Consider the following 13,654-nt stretch of genomic DNA (forward strand, 5'->3'; position numbering starts at 1 on the left):
GCTTCTCGACTCTCTCTGTCTCCCTCTCCACAAAGCATGTGGGAAGAAAAATGGCAAACTCAAATATGAACCCAAATATGTATCCAAAATGGACACAACTCTCAGTGAGTATTTAAAGAAGCGAAGGCTTTGAGCTCGGTGGGGCAGGGAGCCTCACTTGGCAGAGACGGAGGGGACTCTCTGCACAAAATTACTGAAGCCTACAGAAGAATACTATTTCATTCCCCTGGGTAGGATGGAAAGGGGGCTTTCTTTCTCCTAGAGTTGTGTAAGAAAGGATTTGCTCTGAACAAAAGAAAAGAGAAAGGGCACAGATGAGAGAATGGGTTCAAACAAACAAATAAACAACCCCCTCATGTCTAAGAGCTTTCCAATAGGTTGCCCCCTAGGGAAAGTTCTGCTAAAAATCTAATAAATTACCTTTCCCTTTATTGGGAGGTTATAAAATAAAGGGGATATGAAGTGCCTATGAATAGGCATGAATATGAAAATCACAAGGTAGTCAGGTACAACTAGAGAGAGCTCTAATGAGAAATGGCTTTGATTTCTTTTTCTGTTATAACAAGAGAAGCTTCTAAGAGTTCACATGATAGCAAGAGGATGTTTTCCACCCCAGGTTTTCCTCAAGAGCTGTCCTAAGCCCTGGCTCTCCCTTCACGTTGAGGCGTTTGCTGTGACTTTGTTATGTTACTGCTGATGAAGGGATGAAGAAATTAAAACAGAGGATGCTTCGAGGCATTTAGGAAGAGGCTTGGCCAGCTATATTAACTCCTTATTATCCTAAAAATAGTCTGCCATTTCCTGTTGCTGCTTGTTCCTGGCCTCTCCAGGGCCGCACTGATCCTCCAATGGTCAGGAGGTCCTAGTTTCCAAAGACGGGCTTGATTAAAGCTGACTTCTAACACCCTATCCCTCCCCTTTTGCCCTGCTACATTTCCCAGCAGGGCAAATATGGGGGGGGGGGGTGTCAGCCTTGGTTTATCCAACAGGTTAAAAAGATAAATACCACTATTTATTTTTGTGTTAATCTAAATGTTTAAACACTATTGAGTTTTTTTTTTTCCTGGACTGACAGAAAGAAGAGTATCTGTGTATTAGGGAGTGGGGTCCTATGCTTGATAAAAGAGAAAGAAATGGGGGGGAAGGAAGGGAGGAAGGGAGGAAGGGAGGGAGGGATGGAGGGAAGACTTCTGTATACAATCCCCAAACTGAGGGTGGTAGAAACATGTGTTGTTTTGCCTCTTGAATCTGTTGTAGGCCCAGCATATTGGCTCCCTCTGTTACGAAAGCTTTGGATGCTCTCACAGTCTGGGAATGGGGTCCAGGAGAGGCAAAGGTGTTGAATTTGAGAACCTGGTTGGCTTTGCTTTTGTAACTTCCCTGGAGCCCAAGTTTGAAAAGACCTAGAGCAGGAGCCTCTAGGCTAGAACATGTTTAATTAATATTCTCCAAATTGAACAGTCTAGAAAAAGTCTGTGAAGCTCCCAGTGAGCATCACTGACCCTGGTGGGCCAGTGCCATCCATGTTGGAGCATCCTAGCCACCTGTTCTTGGGACTCTGGACTGGAGAGATGAGGCAGATGTTGTTTCCAGACTTTAGTGACCTTCTTTCTGGGTGTGGAGTAAACAGGGCCCACTCTTTAGCTCGCTTTTGGGGAGCCTGGGAGGGGAGGGTGTTAATATGGACATTATGTTTTGTAACTACAGAAAATAATGCCACAATCTTAGTGCTTTCTTGCATAGTCTGATACTTTTGCCTACCCCTGAACATAACATCACTGACTTGGGCTAAGAAAGGGAAAGAGGCAGCTCTCTTGCTCCACTCCCAAGCTTTCCCAGGTGTGTGGGTTGGGGAAGGGAAAAGAGTGCCTGGGTTTCCAGGATATAAAGCACCCTTTCCCTACACAAGTACACAAACAGAATTTTACATTGAATGGGGAAAAGACTAGCAGGAATTTTTTTCCACCAATGTCTCCGCTTGAGAAGGGGGTTCTTAGCATGGCTGTGTAAATCAATACCGAGTTATTTCTTTGAATTCAAAGGCTATTTATTGAGGTCTAATTTCCTTAGAATTAACGTGATAACTGAGCCCAACTTAGCAACCAAACCCAACCAGGCCCTGCCCGGGGTTGAATGCACCTCTACAGGGCGCAGGGGCTGCAAACCCTCTTCAGCACCCAACCCATTCCCTGGTCAAAGGGAGCGGGCTAACACCCCTCCAGGGATAAAACAGCAGGGGAATTTCCGTCGCAGAGACCCCATCCCTCCCACAGCGGCCTTTGGCGCCTTGACCCACACAGCCTTATATTGACAATCGTTATTTTTCTCTAAATAACATTGACAGCTAGAATACAAGCCCCCAAACCTCGACTCCTGTAAAAGCAAAAAGCAGTTTAGGCCTCAAAGTCGGCCTTCTAACACTCCTTAGTGAATATGGCCCTCACCTATTACAGGATCTAAAAGAGCATTCGGCCTTCTACTCCTCCAGGTTGCCGGCTTGACTTCTATTTTGAATGATAAAGACGGCGCGGGACTGGCCTGCCCACCTCCTCCCACCTCCAAGGGCTGGCCGGGGATCCCCAGCCGGCAAGACAAAGAGGTAGGAGCCAGGGCCCGGCGGGCGGCTGGAGCCCCTGAAGCGTGCGCCTTCGCTGCGAGGCCCTGAAGAATCCGAGGGTTCTTGCCTCTCACAAGCGCCGGAGGTGCGCGCTGGACTAGAACAAACTAGGGGTGACTCGCCTCGGCTCATGACCGCCGCCCACGACACGCGGCGAAGGACTCAGCAGCCGAGATGCAGGGTTCAGCGGGAGAGAAACGCCTGCGGGGAGCGGCCCCTGCGGCACACAGCCACTGCGTACCGAACTCCTCGAGCGGAGGAGGCTGGTGGCAGAGGCCACACGTGGCAGCCACTCGCTGCGCGCCACCTTGGCACACTGTGTGGGGCCGGACTAGCTCTCTGGCCGGCTATTCCCGGGACCCGTCCGAAAGCCGGACGCTCAAGCAGTGGGGGATTCTATCCAGCCACTCGCACCGAGAACTCAACCAAGGCGGGAGGGACCCCTCGCCCGCTCCGCTCCGCTCCCCAGCCCCTGACTGACTGAGCTCAGTCTGGCTCAGCAGGACCTTGCCCATTGGCGACAAGTGCTACCTCGGTGTAGCTGCACACTTGCTCCTCTGGAACACAGTGCTAGGGGTTTATCCTCTAATGGGAGTGGGATGAGAGCCCTGCAGCTACAACCCCGACAATTCCAGCCCTTCAGGCTTTCTTGGGAATTAACAAGGGGGGGGGGACCCATTGCAAATAGGGGCTGCTGAGCCCTGGATCTGGTGTTCAGTGCGGGGACCTTCTCCGGTCCCGCCACGACCCCCACCCGCTCCGGGTGCGGCCAGAGTTGGGGAAGCCAGCGAGGAAAGCGGTGCACCTGCGAGCATAAAGAGAGAAAGAGAGACATGCACGGGGTTGGGGGGCGGGGGGAGAGAAACGCCTTCACCGTGTTAACAGCAAGCTGCAGGGTATAAAGCAATAAAACTGCCACGTCTACCTGCTAGCTTTGAGGACATTACAAACAAGCTCGGCGCGAAGCCCGGGTGCACCGAGAGCCCGCTGGGGAAGGGGGGGGGGACCTTTTCTTCTTCTGACCTCCCCTCTGCCCCCCCATACACACACCCTACACACATCTCCCCCTTACCCAGCCCACCTTTCATTTTCCTTGAAGCTTTTTTTGTTGTTGTTTTAATTCACTGCCGATTTGTAAACGCGTGGATCGGGTTACTGGTTCGCGTGTTAAAGTGCACCTCTTGTTAAAAGAAGGGGAACAAGGCACGCCACTTAAAAATGAATTCAGAGTTACTGAACCGGCTCCCGAGGCTCAAGAAGTTAAGCGCGGCGGGCTGGGGAAGGGAGGGGAGAGGAGAGTAATACGCTGTTGCCCTGAGAACCCTGGAGAAAACCCACGGGCAGCGAGCTTCAGGTTCTGTGATAAAAGGGAGGAAGGAAGGAAAGAAAAAGAAAAAGGCAAACTAGCCTGGCGACGCCTGGAGACCCCGGGCTGGGAGCTGGGAAAATCAATTAGCATAAGCCGCCGCTGCAGAGCTTCGCACAATATGTAATAGAGTCCAAGCTGCTACTTCTGCAGCCACCTTTCCTGGAGTTCCGGGAGCAAGCGGAACCAATAAACTGTCCATTTCTCGGGTTCCTTAGGTCGCATAACTTACGGAGTCCAAGAGAACAGGGTGCATACAAGTCCCAGTAGTTTCCCCAAAGAAAGACCCAGACTCGTCCCTGCAACCTCTAGACACGTTGACCTGGAGATGTTAGATTGTACATTTCTCCGTGTGGTCAGAGGCTCGCGGCTTGGGTCTAGTCGCGGACTGAACGCTGGCGCCGAGCCCATGGGGTTTGCAGGTCGTGCCCACCCAGTCCCGACCCACTGACGGTGAAGACTTCCTGCGCCTCCCCGCAGTCCCGGGACCCGACTCCTGGCGCGGCCCCGGCCTGCCCTCTTCGGCTCCTGGTCCCGGGTCCGGCTCTCCTACCTGGTGGCCGGGCCTGAGCTGCGCTCCAGGACTCCGCTGTCCCTGCTGGCTGCCTGGATCTGAGTGGGTCTGGAGACTAGAGGGAGAAAGGCTAGATCCGCAGCCCTGGGCTGCTCTGAACTTAATGTCTTTCCCCAGTCCATCTTTGAAAGAGAAGTGGTTCTACCACCTGGATGTGCGGATATAAATCCCCTTGCAAATAATAAATGGATTAATAATAACAAGGTATGAAGTTCTTTTTATAGAAAAAAAGGAGAGAATTGAAACTAAATGCGGCAGTTAGACATCCATTTTGATAAGAGGATAATTGAGGCGACACTGGTGTATAATTAGAGGATAATTTATGCTATATCCACTTTTATTCCACCTCCCAAAATAAACCCAGTCCATAATCATTACAGGCAAATTGTTCTGAATTTTATAGCAGCAATTTGAACAAAGTACTGCAGTTAATCATGGGAGATTTTTGTGTATTCCTGATTAGAACCCTAATTGCCTCCTTCCAGAAAGTAAAAATAACTGTAAAACGACTCTATTTTTATCATTAACAATGTTGACAATAAAATAAAATCAATTGGAATTGCAATCGAGAGACAAATTTAGGACGAACGCACTTTTACTTGGGTAGTTTATATTGTAATCAAGATTTGCCAAACCACTAACCGCATGTATCATTTGCATATATTTGAAAGCATTACAGTAGCTTCTGTTTTCAATAGGAAAAAATGCATTACTGTCAGTCCTCCAACGATTCGCTTTCAGAACAGGCTGCTGCATTCTGGGGGAAAAAATATTCTCCCCCTTTCTTGTTCAATATATAGGAACTACGGCCTGAAACGTCAGGAACCCCGCCAAAACAGGGTCTGATTTTTCTTTTTCTTTACACCCCCCCCCCAACCAAGGGATGGGGCCCAGGTGTGGGGGTCTTCTTCCCTCTGTGGTTTCAATAAAGTACGTCTAGAAAAATACACGGTGACAGGGCGCTCCCGCGGGACTACACTGGGACTGAGGGAGGGGGGTGTGGAGAGGAGGTCAAGGGAGGGGGGCCTCGCTTTAAATGCAGAGGGCACTGCTTCTGAGCACAGGCAGCCTGCTGGGGTGCAAGGGGACTGAGAGAGAGCGGCCTCCGGCCGGGCTGTTCCAAGGCTGCGGTACTGGGACCTGAGGCTCCGGGTTCGGGGGCGCGATCTGCGGCGGGAGGCGTCGGCGGCCCGCCGGCCGGAGGCACCTCCCTCCCCGGCAGCCCTGCGCGCGGAGCCGCGCGGCCCCCGGTTGCAGCTCGAGGCTGGGATTGGAGTTGTCGAAGGTAGGCGAAGAACTCCGCGAGCCGCGCGCACACCAGTAGAAGCCGTGCGCCTGTGACGTCAGCGGGCGACTGACCAATGGGGAGGCGCTGCCCTTTGGAGACAAACCATTCGACTCGTGGCGTCTGCATCAAGTCTGAAAGCAGACGCGCAACTTTCGCAGAATCCACCTTAAAATCTCTGCCTTAAACTGCACCAGCCCCCAAAAAATCCAAGGGGGGAAAGAAGGGGGGGAGAGCAGATTCCCCCCTCCCCCCTCTCCTCTCCCATCCCTCCCCCTTCCTCCTCCCTTTGAGTTAACAAGGCCCTGCTCACTATATCTCTTTATATTAAAATATATATATATTAGAGAAGAGCGAGGGAGAGGGCGAACAACCTCCACCCCCTCTTTTAAAATTATTTATTTATTTATTATTATTATTATTTTTTGCAAGAATCCCAAGAGCTAAGGTGGCTGCAGAGGGGACAGCGGCGCGAGCCAAGTGGGGGGAGGGTGGAGGAAACCCGGGAGAAGGCTTTCTCCAGCCCCCAAAGTTTTGATGATGACCATGACTACGATGGCTGACGGCTTGGAAGGCCAGGACTCGTCCAAATCCGCCTTCATGGAGTTCGGGCAGCAGCAGCAGCAGCAGCAGCAGCAGCAGCAGCAGCAGCAACAGCAGCCGCCGCCGCCGCCGCCGCCGCCGCCACAGCCGCACTCGCAGCAGAGCTCCCCGGCCATGGCAGGCGCGCATTACCCTCTGCACTGCCTGCACTCGGCGGCGGCGGCGGCGGCGGCGGCCGGCTCGCACCACCACCACCACCAGCACCACCACCACGGCTCGCCCTACGCGTCGGGCGGCGGCAACTCCTACAACCACCGCTCGCTCGCCGCCTACCCGTACATGAGCCACTCGCAGCACAGCCCTTACCTCCAGTCCTACCACAACAGCAGCGCGGCCGCCCAGACGCGAGGGGACGACACAGGTGAGAGGCCGCTGGGGCAGCTCGCTTCTCCCGCCTCCCGCCTCCCCGGCTGCCCCCCACCCCGCCCGCCCCGCGCACTTCCTCACCGCCCGGGCCTCCGCCGGCCCCCTCCCCCAGGCGGCCCGGCGCGCCCCCGGCCAGGCCTCGTGCGCGCCCGCTCGCCTGGCGCCTGCCTGCCGGCCTCCGCCCAGCCGGGCCCCTTCTCGCCGCCTCCGACCCTCGGCTTCCTCGCGGCGCGGCCCGCCTCGCTCGCTGGTCTGCGGCGCGCGACTCGAGCCGCGCCTCCGGCTCCGCGCTGGCTTCGCTCTACGAGTTGGTCCGCACTGCGCGCCCCGGCTCGCTGGGTCTGTGCGCCCTTAGCCTCCCTCCTCCCCTCCGGGCTGTGACCGGCGTTTGGCAGGACTGGGGACATTTCTGGGCCGGAACTGGGGAGCGTGTTTTGCTCCCCAACACAGTTTGGGCGGCCAGTGGCCTACTTTGCGGGTGGCGCTCGGTGCGCTTCGGTGACCCGAAGGGAAGCTGACGTTGCCTCTAGCTCTGGTTAAGCTGGTGACAATTGGGCTCTTTGCTGCGGGCTTTTAGATGTCCCCCACCCCCCACCCCTGACCAGGCCCCCCTCCCTCTGGGTTTTCGATCCAGTGTTGGCTGCGCCTTTGTTCCCAGAGGCGAAGCAAAGGGCCGCGGGCGGACGGTTCTCAGCCCCCGAGGGGTTCAAAGTTGCCAGGCGATGCTCAGCCCGTTCCCGAGCTGGTCTGAGCGGCTGGTTGTGTTTTGTTTGGGGTTTCGGTCCCTCTCAGCAGAATCATTTCGAACACGCCGAGGGTCTTGATGCACCGGGCTTGGAGCTAGTGACATCAAGTCAACTGGCCGCATCAACATCAGGGTGGCTCACGCACAGCCTAAGGCATTGTAAAGCCAGGCCGAGGGCCCCCAGCTCTGCGGCGAGGGCAACCGCCCCGAAGCGCCGCGCGCCACCGAGAGCGGCCGGCGCCGCCTCCGCTGCGGCAGAGCGAGGCTGTTGGCCCGGGGGTCCAGGGCGCTCCCGCGGTCCAGTCCCCGCACTTTATTAGGGCCGGAGTTAGGGTCGGGAAGACGCTTTCGCCCCCACAGGAAGCACCTGGGCACTGTGAACCCAGAGAGGTCAGGGTGGCGTGGGGACGCTTTGAAGAAATCCTTTCCGGGCTTTGGGGAGACCCAGCGCAGGCCAGGCCAAGCTCCGGGAGGCTGCGGCAGTGGGCCTCACGGGTGACTGCTCCTCTCTATTTTCTGCTTGCAGATCAACAAAAAACCACAGTGATTGAAAACGGGGAAATCCGGTTCAATGGAAAAGGGAAAAAGATTCGGAAGCCTCGGACCATTTATTCCAGCCTGCAGCTCCAGGCTTTAAACCATCGCTTTCAGCAAACTCAGTACCTGGCCCTTCCCGAGAGAGCTGAACTGGCAGCTTCCTTAGGACTGACACAAACACAGGTAATTCCCGAGAAGCCCAGGTATCCCTGAAGTGCTGACCCTGCTTACAGATCGGGCAGGGAGTGCATCAGGAGGAATTCTGGGCCTAGTCAACTAAGGACGGAAGGAGCTTACTGACAAATCCCTTTGCTCCATTACGCACTTTCCGGGACAACACGGTTTGGAATAAGTGACCTGGTATCCAATGCTGGATTGGATTTGCACATCCTCCCAACCCTCGGCGACCCCACCCCAGCCTAGTGTCCTTTGGTGACCAAACTCATAAATTAATCGAGGCCTATTCCAGAGCAGAACAACAAGAAAGAGAACAAACATGTAGGAGGAAAAGATGTTCAGGCCAGGAGGCAGAATAAGACCTATGTTTCTTAAGGATCCATTTGTGGGTCCTGGGGACTTAATAAGGATTTCAACTCATTGACATAGAATTATGAGATGAAATGTTGGGGGGGGCAGCCAATGGGTATAGGCTCCAAGAAGATTTAGTAAAGGGACCAAGGTGCAAACTATCCGTCATAGGATAGGTGAGGTGGCTTTTTCTGAAGATAGCCCTGTGCTCAATGTTTTAAATCATCCTGGGGGACTGGCTGGTGCAGGCTGAGGTACGTCCCTGGAGTACAGGACTTGGGAGCAATGGCAGAGTTGGAGATCAAAGAAGAATGCTCACCAAATTACAGCAGGTGAAGCCTCAGTTAAGTACAGTTGCTGAATTCTCCTGTCCCACTAATTTGAAAGACATATGGGGCATTTTAGACTTCACAGGAAGGGGCTTAAGTAGGTATATTAGGACCCTGGTCATTAAGCCAGGCTGCAATCACCTGTGGTTTTTGTCCTTGTCAATTAACTTAGCTGCATGGATTGGTAGGCCTCATGTGAGGTGGATGATCTTCAGCATGGGGACTCCAGGGTTTACGAGACTTGCTGGTAGGTGATTGTGTGGTGCCTGAGAACAGATGCCCCTTAAGCTCTTCTTTTCAATTCAGCCTGCTTTCTCTTGCCGTATTGCCACTGGAAATATTTGGGGTTTGATGTGAATGGATTCCTGCTACTCAGTAACTTGTATTCTTCTTGGAAAAGCAGCTTCGTATGGCTAAGGAATTTTATTTTATTTTATTTATTTATTTTTTTTTAATGAGAGAGAGCACATGAGAGTGGGGAGGGTCAGAGGGAGAAGCAGACTCCCTGCTGAGCAGGGAGCCCGATGCGGGACTCGATCCCGGGACTCCAGGATCATGACCTGAGCCGAAGGCAGTCGCTTAACCAACTGAGCCACCCAGGCGCCCTGGCTAAGGAATTTTAAAGGTGAAAGAAGCGGCACCATAGAATTTCCTTCTCAAATAAAGTCGATCTGGGATGTTAGCTTAGATATGCTCCCATCCCAGAGTCCTGATTTGCATTTAATTTTCAGGAGCCCTTTGACTTTTAGCTACTGCACTAACAATCATGTCAGGATTATTGACCACAATTTGACTAAAGCAACATACAAAGTAGGGAAGTAGGGAGGCATCATCCCTATTCCCTACAGGACTATGAGGCTATATTTCCTTCAGGAGAAAGATGCTCCATGCACGTGCAATATATGCAGAGGTATATTCAAGGCATTTGGTTATAAATGTACAGGCTTTTCTCTGTTCACAGTCATTTGCTCACTGTACATGCATAGAGATGCCAGGTTTGGGGGCTAGTAAATACAAAAACAGACTATCAGAGGAAGTGTTGTTCAACTGGCTTTCACCTGCAAAGTTCTCTGTTTAAAGATCCCCCTTCTGACTTTAAACCTGGCTATCTTATTCGCCTTCCTTCTTATTTATACTGCTGTTTTAAACCCAGGCTTGCATCCAACTGAAGAAAGAGTTGCAACGACTTCAGGTATCCAGACAAGATACCTGGTAAATTGGGTCGGGGTGGGGGACAGGAGGCTAGAAAGAGCTGGAGGAAGGCGGGGAGTTGGCATTTGCAGTTTTGTTTTGTTCTTTGGATATTGCTTCCAGAGCCTCGAATAGAGGCACTGGCTCGATGTTTTTCCACGCCTAATGATCACTGCTGCATTTCGTTCCAGGTGAAGATATGGTTTCAGAACAAACGCTCTAAGTTTAAGAAATTGCTGAAGCAGGGCAGTAACCCGCATGAGAGCGACCCTCTCCCGGGCTCAGCGGCCCTGTCGCCGCGCTCGCCGGCGCTGCCTCCAGTGTGGGACGTTTCTGCCTCAGCTAAGGGCGTCAGTATGCCCCCCAACAGCTACATGCCCGGCTATTCGCATTGGTACTCCTCTCCACACCAGGACACGATGCAGAGACCGCAGATGATGTGAGTTGTCTGGGGGAAATTGATACCCTAGGGAAACGTCTGAACAAGGCAAGGAGTCATGCAGGACCTGCTTGCATCTGCCAAACCCAGCCAAAGGAGCAGGCTCGGGAGAACTCTTCCGGGTAGCAAGACAGTCTGGGCGCTTGCTCGCTCTCTTGCTCTCTCTCTCTCTCCTCTCCTCTTTCTTTTCTTTTTTTTTTTCTTTTCCTTCCCTCATCTGCTTTTTCCTTTGAGCAGCCTCAGTAACTGATCTTGCATTCTAGGGAGAGAGCCAGAGAGAGAGAGACAGAGACTGGTTTCTATGCCAGCGCTCCTGAAACCCCTCACTGCAAGGACATTTCCCCTTACCCTTTGGGATCCAGGCTCTGAGCCTCCTCTTCTCTTTGGGAGTATCCATCAAAACGACTTTTTTTAACAGACATTTCCCCCACCAGAAGAATCTGCGCAAACATGGCAGCGTTTTTACTTGTTTAATGAGCTTAAGACATTACATGATGAAAAAGAAGCATTTTGGGCTCCTGCATTTTTATTTACCAATCCCAGACTGACAAAAAAAGAAAAAGAAAAAAAAAAAAAAACAAGAAAATGAAAAGAGAAAGCAAGCAAAAGAAAAAACCCTCACATAACAGTCCTCTAAAGAAAAAGGAAAAATCAACTGTAAGATTAGAACATTGCCACAAAGGGAACGCTGCATGTTTTATCAAAATGCAATGAGCAAGAATGATGATGTTTAAAAACAACAACAACAACAAAACCAAACCACTCTTTCCCTACCCCACCCCCAAACCCTGAACTGGAATCAGGAAAGACAGAAGAAACAACCAAAATCACCATTCTATTGCTTTGATACCTTTACTAGGTGAATTGGTGGCATTCACTAAGCTAATAGGGACGTTTATATTGAGAAACATTTCTGTATATATTGTTGAATTTTAGTTGTACATATACTTTGTATGGTTTTGTCTTCTTTCATATATGGAGTAAAAGCCACAAAATGCTGGGAGTGTCCTGTATATTTCTCTCTGTGTGTCTCTATCTCACCACCCCCTCCTCCTTCCCTCCCAGTATATTTTCTATCACTCTTAAAGAATTCCTATTTCCTAATATGGGAAGCCCTATATATAAACATCAAGTGCCTGCAAAGATGTCCGTTTGCAGCACAAGCCTTTGTCTTAAAGTACTCTAACATTAAACATGGATGTTTTCTCAGCTTCCTCTAATATTATATTTTTATTGTAATTTCTACACATTTATTTATTTTAAAAAAAACATTAGAATGATCTATCCCCAGGTTAACCTCTAGACATCCAGTAGTTCCCAGTGCTGAAACCGAGTGTTCTCCTTTTCCTTTCCTCAGCCAAAATAATACAGCTGTATTTGTCTTTGTTTGGAAGCAGTTTTTTTTTTTAAACAAGAGAAAAGAATACAAGAAAAAACACACAAAGTAAATGCACAATTATAACTACTTAATGTTTACACCTTTTGCGAGCTAGCTAGGTAGGAAAATGCATGATCCTGGATGAAATACATCCTTCCGATCTTGTGGAAAGCACAGAAATAATGAAAATGAAAAGCCCTTTCGTCATACAAGCAGGAAGCCCCATACTGCGAGAATTAATGGCTACAGACCTGGGCATCCTTCAAATTATGAACCTTGAAACCACTGAGCCATTTATCAGAAGTCAATAGAGATACTCAGAGTGCTCCATATAATGACAGCGACATACAGTCGTGCAAAAGGACAGTCACTATAATTAGACACAAAGCAAAGACTACTTACCAATATACCCGTTCCTTTTTTTGTTGAGCAACTTCCACGCTCAGTCAGTCTCAGAATGGTTTAAAACCGATCAGTCTTGTCATTTTCTAGCATTCGCATTGTTACATTAGGAAAAATGTTTTCTTTTCTTTTTTCCCCCTTCCTACTGTGAAACTTTGGGTTCGTAGCTCCCCAGGATCAATTCTGAACAAAGCCTCCAGCTGCAGTGCCATCCAATTTGAAGCAGACATTGGGGACAATTTAAGGTTTTTATCCACAAGAAGGTTTTTTTCCATTCTCTTAAATGCAGCCATAATTAGAGTAATTTTTCATGTAGCCCGCTGATTACAGCGTTTTTACCGTCAAAGATAATTACCTGTAATTTTCTTCCACTTTTAATACTAAAAAGCCATCTTTATTTAGATTCAGGAACAGGAAAGGCGAAACAAAAGAGGGAAATTATTCTGTTATTCATACACAAATTGCAGAGACGTAGGACCTAAAATTGAAAATTAACCAAAATTATAATGCTGAAAAGAATGGAAGAGGCTGCAGAAGTACAGCTGGTAGTGGGGCTTTGCTGAATTATTCAAATTACGTTAGAGAAAAAGCTACCATACATCGAAACCAACACTAATTTTTCTTAAAAAAAAAAAATCTACTAGACGCATGCCAAACCACTGTGAGTGCATGGAATTCTGAAACCCAGCAAATGCATTTTAACACATTGGAGGTGTTGTCATGATGCGCCTATAACGATCTATCTCTTAACTTGGGTTTAATTAAACAAGAAATTCTGCGAAGGGGTCCTCCCAAGAACTATCCTTGGAACTGGGCTTCCTCTGGGTCCTCTGAACCTAAAGGGTTAACATCTTCGCTTTTTAGAAAGTATTGACCCCATAGTAAACTGATAAGAGAGAGAGAGATTGAGAGAGGGAGAGAGACTGGTAGGAGGGGCGTGGGTAAAAGGCATCGCCCAGTTGCGGTGCCTACAACGCCTCCTCACGTTCGAACTTCCCCGGAGTTGGCGTTCTAGAGCCTCGTTCTGACCGTATTTTCCAGGTAAAAAAAGAACGAGAGAACAATAGCTGCGGGGGTGAGGGGAAGGGGGGAAATTTCTTCTCGGCGTCAGTAAGCATCTCATTATCTTTTGACACAATTTAGTCCAAAGGTTTCCGCCGCCAGAGAAAGGCCTTTCTGTACAGGGGTGAGGGAGCCAGAGACTTCTCAGGATCCTGCACTTAACATCTCTAGCTGCTTCCAGTGTCTACAGGGTCAGGAAACAGCGTCATCTATAGATAGAACAGCACCGCTT

General features: G+C 50.3%; 1 protein-coding gene across 1 annotated transcript; it reads left to right on the top strand.

Moving 5' to 3' along the window:
* Positions 1–6,379: 6,379 nt before the first annotated feature.
* On the top strand, positions 6,380–10,750 carry DLX6 (distal-less homeobox 6). Its single transcript, XM_021689778.1, has 3 exons — positions 6,380–6,806; positions 8,083–8,276; positions 10,333–10,750. Exons 1-3 carry the CDS (start codon positions 6,380–6,382, stop codon positions 10,582–10,584), a joined length of 873 nt encoding a protein of 290 aa, XP_021545453.1. The 3' UTR covers positions 10,585–10,750.
* The last annotated feature ends 2,904 nt before the right edge of the window (positions 10,751–13,654 follow it).

The sequence above is a fragment of the Neomonachus schauinslandi genome, chromosome 12 (assembly GCF_002201575.2).
Source record: "Neomonachus schauinslandi chromosome 12, ASM220157v2, whole genome shotgun sequence".
Taxonomy (NCBI): domain Eukaryota; kingdom Metazoa; phylum Chordata; class Mammalia; order Carnivora; family Phocidae; genus Neomonachus; species Neomonachus schauinslandi.

Coding starts and splice junctions, on each gene's coding strand:
- DLX6 (XM_021689778.1), top strand. CDS start 6,380: ATGATGACCATGACTACGATGGCTGACGGCTTGGAAGGCCAGGACTCG. Junction 6,807..8,082: donor GACGCGAGGGGACGACACAG/GTGAGAGGCCGC, acceptor TTCTGCTTGCAG/ATCAACAAAAAACCACAGTG. Junction 8,277..10,332: donor TAGGACTGACACAAACACAG/GTAATTCCCGAG, acceptor ATTTCGTTCCAG/GTGAAGATATGGTTTCAGAA.